At 38.1% G+C, this 14,089-nt stretch overlaps 1 protein-coding gene across 6 annotated transcripts in view; it reads right to left on the bottom strand.

The window, feature by feature from the left end:
* Positions 1-14,089, bottom strand: part of COL12A1 (collagen type XII alpha 1 chain) — a 101,846-nt gene that overhangs the window by 55,765 nt on the left and 31,992 nt on the right. For 5 of the 6 annotated variants that reach the window (XM_040058098.2, XM_040058097.2, XM_040058099.1 and 2 more), the window contains 9 exons: positions 11,007-11,276; positions 8,843-9,109; positions 6,642-6,834; positions 4,948-5,069; positions 2,174-2,323; positions 1,967-2,086; positions 1,281-1,445; positions 945-1,091; positions 197-336 (listed from right to left, as the gene is read on the bottom strand). In XM_040058098.2, coding sequence (XP_039914032.1) covers positions 197-336; positions 945-1,091; positions 1,281-1,445; positions 1,967-2,086; positions 2,174-2,323; positions 4,948-5,069; positions 6,642-6,834; positions 8,843-9,109; positions 11,007-11,276 — 1,574 coding nt within the window. The remainder of the gene's footprint in view (positions 1-196; positions 337-944; positions 1,092-1,280; positions 1,446-1,966; positions 2,087-2,173; positions 2,324-4,947; positions 5,070-6,641; positions 6,835-8,842; positions 9,110-11,006; positions 11,277-14,089) is intronic. The other variant, XM_058419660.1, reaches the window with a different exon arrangement.

Below are 14,089 nucleotides of genomic sequence, written 5' to 3'. Positions count from 1 at the left end.
AACAATCGAAGTAATATATATGCTCCTATTTTTTGTAATTTTGTGTATCATTTACCAAAGCATGATATTCTTGACATTAGGAGTATTTTTAAGTTACTGTTATATGTTACTCAGCACCAATTCAGAATGATATTACAATGATGTGGAAGTCCAAGATCATAATGGACAACGTCAAAGATGAACATACAATACTAACCTGTTTAGGGCTACCTCCAGAGGTAGGATAATATTCAACTCTGTATCTATCAACACTCTCGGGAGGTGGGTTCCATCTCAGTCTGAAAGAACGAGGTGTTACTTCTGAAATAACTAAATTTGAAGGAGGTGGCAAATCACCTGCAAGAGGAAAGCAGATTACAAAGATATTAATTTATCTTATCAGAAGAGAAAAAAAACCACTTTGTATAGTTGCTACTATTTCTTTTTTATCAGGAATTCTTACAACTGCATGAAGAAATAGCTCACCTTAACACACTCAGGACTAAACCAGTTCCCTTGTAATTCCTATTCCACCTTCAACACCAGTGTTTCACTGAAGAACCACCCAGCTAACATTACTGTTTAACCATGCTCAGCTTTGGGTTGAGAGACATTAATACTTGAAAACAGCAGGGCTGCTAAAATTTTCCTCATTGGATGAGTATCATCAAAAAACATCCCACAATGAATAAAAAGCTGACACACTAAGAAAGCTACTTCACAATTCCAGGGAGAAAAAGGCACATCCAGCAATGTCATGCTGTGTTAGTTATAACATAGTCACTGATGGAAGGAAAAGAAGAACCCCTGCAGGGTAGTCCAGGTGGTCACCACAACTTCCTCACACCAGCAGCTGAAAAAACAGCCCATGGCTAACACAGTGTCCCCAATAAGTAATAAAAAGGAATTAGCAGTGCAAGCACGTAAATGGGCAAAGAACGAAAGAGACTGAAAATGTGATGTACCTGGACCTTTCACACTGTTACAGAGATTCGTGGTTACATTATCAACAATGTTAGCCAGGAAGGAGAAATCTGCAACATTGTAAGCATGGATGTCATCTGGATCCGTTGCAATCTGCTTCAATTCATTTTCATCTGCATTTTTAATACCTTACAAGAGAAGAAGAAAGCAAAACCTGTTTAAAATTATGGCTATGAAGCACAATAACGTGCAATTAAGTCCCTAAACACATTCTTTGAATATCCTTTTATGTACCTAGGTATATGGACACTTCTCTGCACGTTTAGCAGATGAGCAGGAGGGGGTTGCTGTAAGCCATCTCTTGATAGATTACTTACCAATTGCATACAGTTCCACTCCCTCATCTTTGAGTTTTCTTGAAGGGGTGACTACATCATCTTGTGATTTGCCATCAGTGATGAGAACACCAATTTTGCGAGCTCTGGGCCTTAAGCCAGCAACTGGTTTGAAGTTGTTTCTTAAGATGAAATCCAAGGCCATTCCTAGCATGACACAAAGGAAGTAACCATCACTGTAAACTATTTTCATATAGTAGTCACGGTAAAAGAAATCAGTGCATCCTAGTGACTTCACTCTGACAAGACAGTTCCACAGTTTATTTCCTTCTAGAAGCATTTTGACTCTAGTTGTAGCCCATCATTTAGAATTCTCAGCAACTGATACTATTCAGTGCTCTCCTACCTGTTGTGCATCACCCTCCCAACTTCCACCACCCTTCCTTCTGGTTCCTTGTTGTCTTCATCCCAACCCTCACATGGAACTGACCTTCCTTCCTCTTATAGGCTTAACAGCAACACAAGTTCTTCATCACCCAAAATCTCTTCTAATACATTTCTCCTGAGTTTATAAGCCTGTGCCGGACCTGCTCTTTTCCAACCATATTGAGCTGAACTGCTAAGTCCCTTTCATCATGGACACATTTGAGTTCACTGAATAATATCAGGGTCAGCTACTAGAATCATTTTCACTGCAGCTCAAGTAAAATCCTGACACTTTGACATACCTGTTAGAGTATTCCCTCCTTTGTATGGTAAATTGGCTACAGCTTCTAGCAAAGACTGTTTGGTTCGGTAAGCATTGAGATTCCATTCTGTCCTGGGATCACCACTATACTGTGCAAGACCTGGGAAAAAAAGCCATCATTTACTCAGTTATTATGCGTCTCTGTAGAAGTTATGCTCTGTTTTCCCTCCCACAAATGAGAACTTACCAATCTGTACTTTGTCAGGACCAATATCAAAAACTTCAACAATACGGGCAATGAAGTTCCTGATGGTTTTAAAATTTGGCCGCCCAATACTCCATGAGCCATCCACCAGCAGCACAATATCAGCTTCTGCTCTGGTTCTGCATTCTAAACCTGCCGTGTCAACCAGAAAAATATAGCCTTAGCATGATGGCTTTCTTTCCCCATCCTTTTAGATGACATATGTCATGAGTTAGCTTCCAAAATAGCTCTAGTTTTATTCACTGGCACTCCGTCAAGTATGACCTATTTGAGAGCATTATTCACACTAGTCAGTGGTTCCATGGCAAAAGCTGTCTAAATTCTTTCATGTATGTTTCCTTTTAAAAATAAGCCTTTGCAAATGTCAAGGCCAGTGTTCTCTATTGTCATATCATTGTCTGTTTTGGTCTTTAAAGATGGCTGATAGCTTGATTTCAGAAGTTTTGTACAAGACTAATAAATGAACCACTGATATAGCAGTAAGCACCATTAGATTATGCATCTTTATGGTATTTTAGTCTGTCACATACAGCTAAACTACTGATTAATTTTCAACCATGTAACAGTGAGATTAACAGCATATATTACAATCACTTTCAAAAAAATAGCATTCCTCAATTTTCAGGGGAAAAAGACATAATAATACTTGTGGTATAGAAGTTTGCATGTACAGAAAAGAAAGAGCATGATCCAGAGAAGACACACAAGTATAAACACAGGTCAAGAGATACAGAGGGAACAAGAACAAACATTCATATAAAGCTGCAGTGTTCCAAAAAGGTAGGAAGTTATTTCAGATATCTTCAGTTTACAAATTACAAAATAAAATATACACCATATTGTTTTCATCACAGGGAAAATCACAAAATATTTATACAAAACAGAAAGATACAATAATTTTATCCACATCCATTTCAAAAAAAAAAAAAAAAAAAAAATTCCTTTCTCTCTTTTTTCCTGTAGATTTTGTTACCAGCTGCAAATTTTCTGGCTTCTTGCCATCAGAGCTTCTGGTCTTTATGTGGAAGAAATCCCATTGAGAAAAATCATCCACACTCATCACAGTTGAAAGATATTGTGATTTCATATATGTTCCACAGAATTGATCCAACATTGTAGACTCATGGATATAACTATTCCATGTACCTGGGGGTTAAAAGCATGATCCTCTTCTGCACAGAAAATATAGATCTAGTCTTTAGTCAGGACAACAAAATCAGTTGGGACTAGGGTTTAAGTCAAACCATGTTAGTTCAAAAAATTGCATGCATAACTTTGATATGGAAGTTAAAGTTAACTTTATGTACAATATAAAAGTTAATCTATTTTGACTTTTATGTTTCTTCCAACATACTATAGTCCCCCACACGGAAAATTCTGGTAAATGTGCCAGATCTAGGGTGATTTTTTCCCCCCATTAATAAATTATTTACTATTTCATTTGGAGTTCAAGATATAAATTAATTTTTCACATTAACCATGACTCAAATCCATGCATTAATAAAACTAATTAGCTTAGAAAGTATAACACTGAAGATAGAAATGAGACCTGTTATAATGAAAAATAACAAACCACTCTTGGTGCAATTTTTGTTCCCAGATTTATTAAAGCCTTAGTCTAATGTCACTGATAACTTGTTTTAGGGTGTTTTTTTTTCAGTTTCACCCTCTAGTATTAGACAGAGGGGGAATACCAATTAATTAAGAATATACTAGAAATGTTTCAATAAAGTTATATACAAGATGAGTATTTTTTAAACAGCCCCAGTGTGGGCTAACAAAAATAATATAGTCAGCTGTCAGGAGCCTTTTTTTCTTTATTTAACTCTGAAAGGACTATGTAGTTAGGATCTTTCTCCTCACCAAATTCTCTCTGATGGTTATGCAAGCATTGAAATGGCAGAGAAAAAAAAGGCTTTACTTATTCATGTATACTTGGCTATTCAGAAGCAGACCTGCTTTTCCTATGCTTTCCATGAAGGACTGAGCCCTGGAACTTTCTTCAGGTGGTATAATTAAGAGTATGATGAGCACAAATATTAACATGCAGAGGCCTATTAACCACACCAAAGGGAGATGATATCATAACATTCACAGAAACCTTGAAAGAAAGGTTTACTAACTACACAATGAGAAACTCCCAAAGAGCACTGGAGAGCACTCTGCAGTTGCCTTTATGAAAAGGTCTCCTTCTACTATAGAAAAAAACCCGAAAGACTAAACAATGACTAAACAATATTGAATATAAGCTTAAATAATATACTTTAACACTAGGACATTCCCAACTATCAGATCTTCAGATCTTTGTTCATTATATCATCTTAGTCTTAAAAGGAAAAATCACTATGTAAGGACAAGCAAAGGGCCAACAATCTGCTTAAAATTCCTTGTTCTACTCCTGTGAAGACCCCTGTAGATGAGCCATGATCTCTGTTCAAGAATTTGACCTTATGTGATTTAACACAGATGTGGGCTGCTTGAAAATGCAACACAGATGGCTTTGAATAATCAGCAGAACACAGGTTGCCTGCATTATCATCTTTGCAAGATGATCTGAAGGGTGCAGAGGACTAGAACTGGGGCATCCTTTGTGGTAATTTCAGACCAGGATTTATGTCATCAGGGAAGGGAGTATCATGAATCCTGTAAACAATTATGTATGTGCATTAGAAAACCAGAAAGGAAATGTAGTAATTTTTGATCATATTTTTATCCAAAATACAAGACTTCCTTTTCTTCAATTCACTCATGTTTACCTCTAGATAAAAATGGCTCCGTAGTAGTATCTGAAAGGGTGGTCATCTCTTGTCCAACCAGAGGGTTGCTCTCTCCTCCATCAAACATCCCAAAAACATTTACCTTATAGGTAGTTCCTGCCCTGAAATAGTCAAAGAGCTGTACTTTAACTAAAGTCAGTTGGCTTGTTAAATGCTAAACACTTCACTTAATTCTCACAGGAAAAAAATACCTCATGGAAAACAATGTGCTAAAACACAAAGCCCAAATACTGGCTCTTCCAAAAGACATTGATGTTTCAACAATTTAAAAGCTGATTCTACACTCTATACTTAAAAATATAGCCTTCCTCATTCAAGTTATTTAATTCTGTGAAGAGACATTGTCCAGTCAGCCAGAGATCAGGCCAGGAAAGCTAAAGCCCTGACAGAATTAAATCAGGTCAGGGACATCAGGGGCAACAAGAAAAGTTCCTATGGTACATCAATGAGAAAAGGACGACTAGGGAAAAAATGGGCCCCTCCAGAAGGAAACAGGATATCTGGTTACCCAGTATACAGAGAAGGCTGAGGTACTGAATTATATTATATTTCTGCCTCCGTTTTCACTGAAAAGTGCTCCAGCCACACTGCTGGAAGGTCACAGAGGGCAAATGCAGGGACTGAGAGTGATGCCTGGGTTGCATCCTAAGAAGTGACCAGCAGGTCAAGGGAGGTGTTTGTGAGAGTCATGTGAGACCCCATCTGCAGTACAGCATCCAGCTCTGGAGCCACTAATATAAAAAGGGCTTGGACCTCTTGTAATGAGTCCAGAGGAAGATCAAAAAGATGATCAGAGGGCTGGGGTACTTATCCGCTGAAGATAGGCTAAGAGTTGGGGTTGTTCAGCCTAGAGAAGAGAAGGGTCTGGGGTGGCCTTATGGTAGGCTTCCAGCACTTAAAGAGAGGCTAAAGAAAGCTGGAGAGGCACTTCTGACAGGGGCATGTAGTGATGAGAGTAGATTTAGATCATATGTTAGGAAGAAGCTCTTTACTGGGAGGGTGGTGTGACATTTGAACAGGTTACCCAGACAAGTTGTGAGTATCCCATCCCAGGGCATCAAGGCCAGGTTGGTTGGGGCTTTGAGCAACCTGATCTACTGGAAGGTGCCCACGGCTATGAGGTTGGAACTAGGTGATTTTAAGGTCCCTTTCAATTCAAACCATTCTATGACTGCATGATTCTCTGACTTAATGATTCTGTTTTAATCATATTTATTATACTTGCCTAACGGATTTTGATTTGGTGTGAAGCCTGCTTTAAAAATCCAAACCTCTGAGAAAATGAATCAAGAGCTAAACTAAGCATCTTTTGAGCATGAGACAAGAAACTTTTGAGAGGAAGCTTTAGAAATCCCAAATATCCTTCAGTATTCCATTATCTTCCTCATATGTAAAATACAGAATACAACTCCAGCCTGTATTTTTGCCTCCTTCGGTTCCTGTGAGAACACAACAAGTGATGTAAATAGGTGATCTTAGAAAGATACCTGCCAGGTACCTTTCAGAAATGGCATAACAAGATTTTCATAGCTAATTGACAAAATTACTTGTTTAACTTACAGTAGATTTTGCCAGGCATTTCGATACCAGATCATGATTAAACAAAACCCTAGACTAAAATTATTTAAAGGAAACAAAACAAAACAAAAACCAACATGAGGGAATATCCATACCTAAGCTCCTCCAGTACCACTGTGCTGTCATATGGCCCCACTATTAATTCTCCAAGACTCCCATCATCTTCAGTAGGGTGGAAAGTTACTTTGTACCCCTTCACTCTCCCTGGGGCTGGCTCCCAGGTAACTCGGAAACTTGACATAGTTGAATCAGAAGTTCTCAGATTTCGAGGTGGCTTAAAGGGAGAGGCTGAAAGGGTGGGAAATAAAAGAGTTACATTAGGTCTGCACAATGCAAAAAATCAACAAGTATGCTTTTAAGTATGTATGTGTGTGTGTGTGTGTGTGTATATATATATATATATATATATATATATATACACACACACACACACATATATATGTGTGTGCGTGTGTGTGTGTGGTGTGTGTGTGTGTGTGTGCAAATCTAGTATTAGCGACAGTCCTAAACTCTTTGTTCCTTTCTTTAAGCACAAAGACAAGTATCAAGAGATGAAAGATGAGATTCCTGTCACCTAACTTTAGCTATCTAACCAATAGGAATATGGGCTAAGTCTATTGTTAAGACTCCCTCTGCAGTCAATGTGTTAAGGGATAAACTGCCTGGCAGCTAAACCAACTTCACTGACCAAAGGTGTGGCAGTGTATCAAAGAGCAATTCTTCTGAGGAGTGCCAGCTAAACAGCTTGAGGTTTTTAGGTCAAGAGCAACTTCCTCAGAAGACTTACAGCTGCCCACTCACAGACAGAATGGTTAACAAGCTGTTTCTATCTTCTGCATTTTGTGCAACTTTTGCTTGTGTGTAACTCAAAAGTGTAGTCACGGAAGCAGTGTAACCTCAAAGTTCCAAAAAAATGGGAATTAGAGTAAACAAAAAGTTACCACTATAGCTTTGGCACGAAAAAGAGAGGAAAAAAAAGAGTTTCCTTTGTCCCTGTGCCTATGCAATTGTCTAGCTATAGCCAAAAGATCATAGATGTCCTCATATTGTGACTTTTGCTGAGAAACAGTAGATACACTTCCACTCACAAGGAAAAGTACAGAATATCTGTCTCATCTCTTATCATACTCCCTGAATTATCATGGTAGCTTCAACTAAAAAGATGGCTCAGGCCTCACTTGTTTCCAAAGAGTGTTTACCACCACAGTTATTTAGACTGAAAGCAGAGGCATAACTGTATCAAGATGAAGAGTTCAAAAATCAAAAGCAGCTGGATGATGTAAAATTTATCTCAGTATAATTTTCAGCATTAAAAACTAGGTATTAGTCAAGAGCTGATTAAGTTTTTGTGATTCTTTTATATCAACCACATTTTAGGTTAGGAAGAAACCTTTCTTCAGCATCTGAGGTGCTGATATCTCCATTGTTAGGATACCTTTATCTTACTTCCTGTCATTCAATATAACATATATTCAGAAAACAGAGAACAGCTTGATTTATTTACAGAGTACCTCAGTGAATGGCACTAGTGGCACACAGGCAGAAACATCTTGAAAAAAAATTCTCTTTTGGTAATAGATTTCCATCTATGGAAGCAGAAAACTGACACTAAATCTGATTGATCTGAACATCTAGAGAACATTTCCTTACATGTAAGGAAATGTAAGACCAGCATCACATTCATACTTAAAGGTAGGGTAGAAAATGGGTTTTACCACAAAAATGCCTTCACTGAGACGTAATAAATGTTTTAGAGTTTCAGTTTCTGAGGGAGAAGACAGCTTGTCCAAAAGACCATGAAGTCAGACTTTCACAGATGAATCTTCAAAATCATCTGCTCCCCTTTTTTAGTACCTTTGTTTTTCCACAGAAGATATAATGACCAGAGAAGACAAACCTAAATAACAGGGTGCTGGGCAGCTATTTAACCAATACCCACAAGTAAAAGGTAAATTGTGCAATGGCTGACAACACTTGATTAAGTAGTCTGTCTTCTTCACAGAACAACTTGTTTGAACTTCTGATGACAGCATTTCAAAACAATTCTAGTATTTTCAAACAGTTTTTACACCATATTTACACCTTTCAGTATCAACAGCAAAAAGCTGTGCTCAGGCTAGGCCACAATGAAATTTCAAAAAAATCAAACTCTCTTCTCAACTCGTAACATTTTTTTCAATTTGCCTGTCAATTCGTGATCTCGGCAGACTCCACCATGGTTTTCTATGTTTCCTGGTTATTAATTTCAAGCACAAAACTGGTATTATGAAACCCTGTACAACCTTTTGGTACATACCTGTTGTCCCTTCTCCTTTTCTTGATTTCCCGTGTCCAAAATCATAAATTGGAACAACAGTTATGTCATACGTAGTTCGGGGCTTAAGTCGCTTTAACACTATGCTGGTAGCAGGAGCATTTACTCTTCCAGACATTTGTCTCCCTCCGCTGCGTGGTCTGTAGTTCACACGGTAAGACAAGACTTTCCCAGGTGGAGGCTGCCATGTAACTCTCATTGTATTTTCTGTCTCGTTGTCTACTGTCACAGTCCTGGCATTTGGTGACACTTTTCAGTGTAAAAATATGGATAAATTTTTACTTTATCATATGCAGTTATATTCAAATGCATGACTACAAAATTAGATCTGTTGTATTAAAAAATAAATTTGCCCTTTTAAAAATGCCAGTATTTCATTGTAGGGAAGACACAGGGGAATCTCACCAGCCATTGTTAACTATTTTTCACTTGTAATGGACTAAACAAACAGAAGCGTGGTTTTTGCCACGGAGACAAAAAAAAGGGGAAGTATAAATCACGTGATGACACAGCAAAATTGGGAGTTTTATTTAGTCATGCTTTTTAGTAATCCATTAAATAATGGATTCAGCACTCTCAAATGAAAGTGATAAATCATAAAGTTGTTGATTTCCATGAACACAATGTCCTATAGAGTTCAGATAGTCTAAGTTTTGACTTTACGGATCTGATAAGGTACTGTTGAATACCTAAACAGCTGGCTGTTGAACCCCATGCAAACTGTCCTTCAAATAGAGGTGAGTGACTTTCCAAATGCTTGGAAAATCACTCATCACAACGTAGCATAAGTGCTGAAATAAGCCCATGAACTAATAAAGCATTTTCTCAACAAATTGCAGCATTCAGCTTCTAAGAGCTATTTTCCAGACTGTACAAATGGTATAAATAATCCCAAGTGAACTGACAGGTATGCAATGCTGGCTGTCAGCCAAAATAAGCCATCTAGCTTTTGGCAAAGCTGAGCCTACTTGGCATGGTGGAATCGGTCGGTATTTCATCACACAGTAAGGTAGGCTTTGTAGTTCCTAGGAATTGACAATTTCTAATTGTGTGTATACCAGAAAGATACAATATTTGTTTCAGGCTCTTAGCCCCAGATCTGGGGCATACTTATAAGACTAATGGCAAGTTCCCTCAGTCAGCACAGAACAAATGAAATGGTTAGGCTGCCTATCTAACCTGGAAAAGCTAGAACAGCTAGTGTTGCTGTGCTTGAACAAAGAAGGAAGCTGTGGGACAGCAATCTGCTTTGACTCTGGGGAGTCAGCTCTTACTAACAGCAGCAATCACTACTCTTGCAAAACTTTAAGAACTGCACTGGGTCAAGGACAAAGGTTAGCATAGTTCAGCAGCCTGTCTCCAACAGTAGTCAAAACAGATGCTTAGGACAGAACACAAGACCACGTAAACACACATGACGCTTCCTCAGAGCCCTCCCTCAGTCTTTGTCTTCACATGGCCCCTTTAGACAAACAACAGAAATGTTAGGCCTTATCCAGGACATCCCTTCATTCATTCTGACTCCTTTACTTGCCAGTTCTTGCTATAAAGAAACAAGCCATCCTTGGTCTCTGTGGTTGTTTTTCACTTTGCCTACACTGTAGGAGAGGCTTGAGCCTGCTTTGACAAATATAACATAAAGTTTGGCAAGTAAGAAAAAGAGCCCCAGAAAGGTAAATAACAAACATCAAAATCACCCAGTGAGCCTTAGTTTGAGGACTGTGAAGATTGGAAGGGCAAAAACTTGGAAAGGAAACTGAGACACAGAAACTGATTCTGTGGGAATTTACCCCATATTTCCTCCTTGTTCTATCCATATTTCCTTCACCTGATCTTTAGCAGTCATACTGAACCTATAGGAGGCTGAATTCAGAGTAATATGCAGACAAAAATCATATCTTGGAAGTAATTCTTGCTGAATCCAAACCTATATGACATAGACGAGGTTTTGTGGGTTCTTAAATGGTCCAACAAAATGTCAGAATTGGCTGAGTTAAGGTGGCATTTTGGTTTGGGGAAACTTCATTAAAAAACAAACAAAACAACAAAACAACCAAAAAAATAAAAATAAGGTCCATTTTCTTTAAAAAATCATAATTTCATCAAAACCAGAATGTTACAAATGGTGGTAATGTACTACACTCACCATCAGTAAAAGCCTCTCCTTCTACTGGGTCTCCTTCTCCGCTGCTGTAGGCTGCATATACTGAAATCCTGTATTTAGTCTCTGGCTCCAAGCTTTCTATCACAGCATCCACTGTATTTCCAGGGACTCTCTTCTCTCCCATGGTATCATCATAAAGTGATTTCCATACTATCCTGTAATAGTTAACTGTTCCTGGAGCTGGTGTCCATGATAACCCAACTGTAGTGTCAGTTATGTCTGTGGTAACCAAATTACGTGGTGAACCACGTTCTGCAAGAAAGAAAACAACAAATTCTCTCTTAAACACAAATAGCAAAAGCTAGTAAGGCACAAATGTAAAAGTCAGATGATTTTAAGAGCTAAACCAAACTTTTCCCTTCAATATAATTTTCAATAATATATGATGGTAGCCCCAAGAGAAAATATATGAAGGTTTCCACAAAACACTTAAAGTTAACTTTAGGCAATGAATGATCCTACCCTTACCATATAAGACACCTAGCAGTCATGCTTTAGAATATGCAAAATAAAAATGGCAGTATTCAAAGATGTGGAATGAAGCCAGTGCTTAAATGTGGTGCAGCTCACTTAGGTAAATTTTAACTCTCAAAAAAAAAAGATTTTATTTCATTCATTCATTTTCATTGTTATGTGAATAACTTTTTTTCCTAGGGTTAAATAATGGAGACTTTTCAGAGAATCACAGAATCAATCTGTTGAGTTGGAACAGACCCAGAAGGATTACCAGCTACCCAACCCTGCACAGCACCATCCCCAGGAGTCACATCACATCATTGTCCACATACTTCTTGAAATCTGTCAGGCTTGGTGCTGTGACCACTTCCCTGGAAAGCTGTACCAGTGCCCAGCCACCCTCTGGATGAAGAACCTTTTTCTAATATCCAACCTAAACCTCCCCTGACACAACTTCAGGCCATTACCTTGGCCCTGTCACTGGTCACCACAGAAAAGAGATCAGTGTTTTCTCCTGTCTTCCCTCTCATATTTAACTTGCCATCAATCAGGACCGCCAGGTCCCTTTCCATGGCATTGCTTTCCAGACTCTCATTCCCTACTCTATCCAGACACCCAGAGTTGCCCATCCCAGGTGCAGAATCTGGCACTTTCCCTTATTGAACTTCATATGGTTGGTGATTGCCTAGGCCTCTAATCAGTCAGAGTCCTTTCTCTGACAACTTTATTTTGTTATTTATTAGTACTAGTATCTTCCAGAGTCCCACTTACCAGATCAGCTATTTCATTTTATGTTCACAACTAATTTGCAGTGTGTTTACATCATCTCATACTAATTTAGAACACACTATCCATTTTTCCATTCATAAGACCTGTACCTCTTTCCTCACTGTAGTTTGTTTCAGCCAGCTTAGAACAAAGGAAGCAGCTCATTAGTCTGTGAAATCCAGTTGTCAGATGGATATGCAAGTCTCACCTAACACACGAGGGTAATTCCTCTGCTTAAAAGTGCAGCTCATTGGTCTAAAGCGGTGCAGTGAAAGGAGCGCCTTTGTTTAATGTTTAATGTACATTTATAACATATGTTCAATTTTCGTGTTGCAATGGAGTGCTTTTGGTGTCAGGAAAGGAGCATTGACTGGTCGATTTAGTGCAACAGCCTCACTGTAGCAAAATCTGCAGAAGGGCTCTATGAAACCAGATCCACAAAAAGAAGTGAGACAAAAAAGTACTCAGTTCTTCGGTGTGTATTCTCTACGGGATTTCTCACTGTACAGGACATTCCTGAGACACTCTTGCTTAGCAAGAGGACTTACACACTTGAGGTGGCCTCATGGCATCACAGTTAAGTTTTACCCTCACTGATAAAAATATATCCTTATACTAATCCACGGCAGCCACAGGACCAGAATCAAAATTCTTTGAACACAGAGGAATTCAATACTTATCCAATTTCCACTACTTAGTTTCATCGCAAGAACAGACCTCACTACATTCAGAAACCTGAAGCAGTTTTAGGCTGAGCAACAAGTTGCTCAAAGTCATATACTGAGTTTTCACTTTTCATATTCATTTGTCTTTTACTTCCACCAAAATCTGCAACATTTCCAAACACAATCCCACTTGAGCAGAAAAGAGTATCTGTAGAAAGTTTTGGTTTAGAAACATCTCATTGCCAGTGCAAGTTCTTTAAAAGTGAGCCAACTAATCTCACTTGGCTTAATGATGAAGAGAAATTAATGTCAACCTATCAAAGATTCACCAGCTACACAGAATACAGAATCAGAGAGTACCATAACAATCATGAAGATGACTCTTAAATAGAGCTAACAGAACATTTGTTGTGGGGTGGTTCTGGTTTTAATTCAATCTTAGACACATTCCATCACGTTTTTCTGGAGACAGTTCTTTTTCTATCCTGCATCAGTTCTTAAAATTATACCCTTTAAACTGATTTTTAGCCTCACAATATAAATTACCACAATATATGGCATCTTTCTTTCAAAAAAGGATTAAGATACAGAGGGTTTGGCAAGTTCACTTATCATTTCACAACAGTGATTGCACATACTGAAAAAGTTATAGTGAAAGGGCCCAATTCAGCTCATGCTTCATGAAGTCTCACCAAATTCAGTGACTGCCTTAAATGAAAGACAGGGCAGAACCTTGACTCCAAATACCAATTTTCCTGGAAGCCTGAAAAAAAGATTTGCCTTCAAAAGTAAATTACACCAATTTTTCTGTCTGCTCTTAAGCTCCTAGTCTCAAATCTTGGCTTTTTCATACAATTAAAAAAAAAAAAAAAAAAAAAAAAAATTAAGGCAATCCAAATGGAAAAAATATGGAAAACCTAACTTGATAGAATGCACAGATGTCTCACAATAAAAACCTTTCTTTCCATATTTTAATGTAATATAAATATACAAGGCTCTTTATTTTGGCTACTTTAAAACATGGCTCTGCCACAACATGATTTCAGTATTCAAGTATCTGCTACCACAGCACAATTTTTTGCAAGTCTACTCTTGGATACTACAGTTAGTGATATATGTTGGATATACTGCAAAAATAACTTCTTATTTAAAACCCTTATTGATTAAGTCATTATT

This window comes from Hirundo rustica, chromosome 3 (genome assembly GCF_015227805.2).
Source record: "Hirundo rustica isolate bHirRus1 chromosome 3, bHirRus1.pri.v3, whole genome shotgun sequence".
NCBI lineage: Eukaryota > Metazoa > Chordata > Aves > Passeriformes > Hirundinidae > Hirundo > Hirundo rustica.
This window is presented reverse-complemented; position numbering and strand designations above follow the sequence as displayed.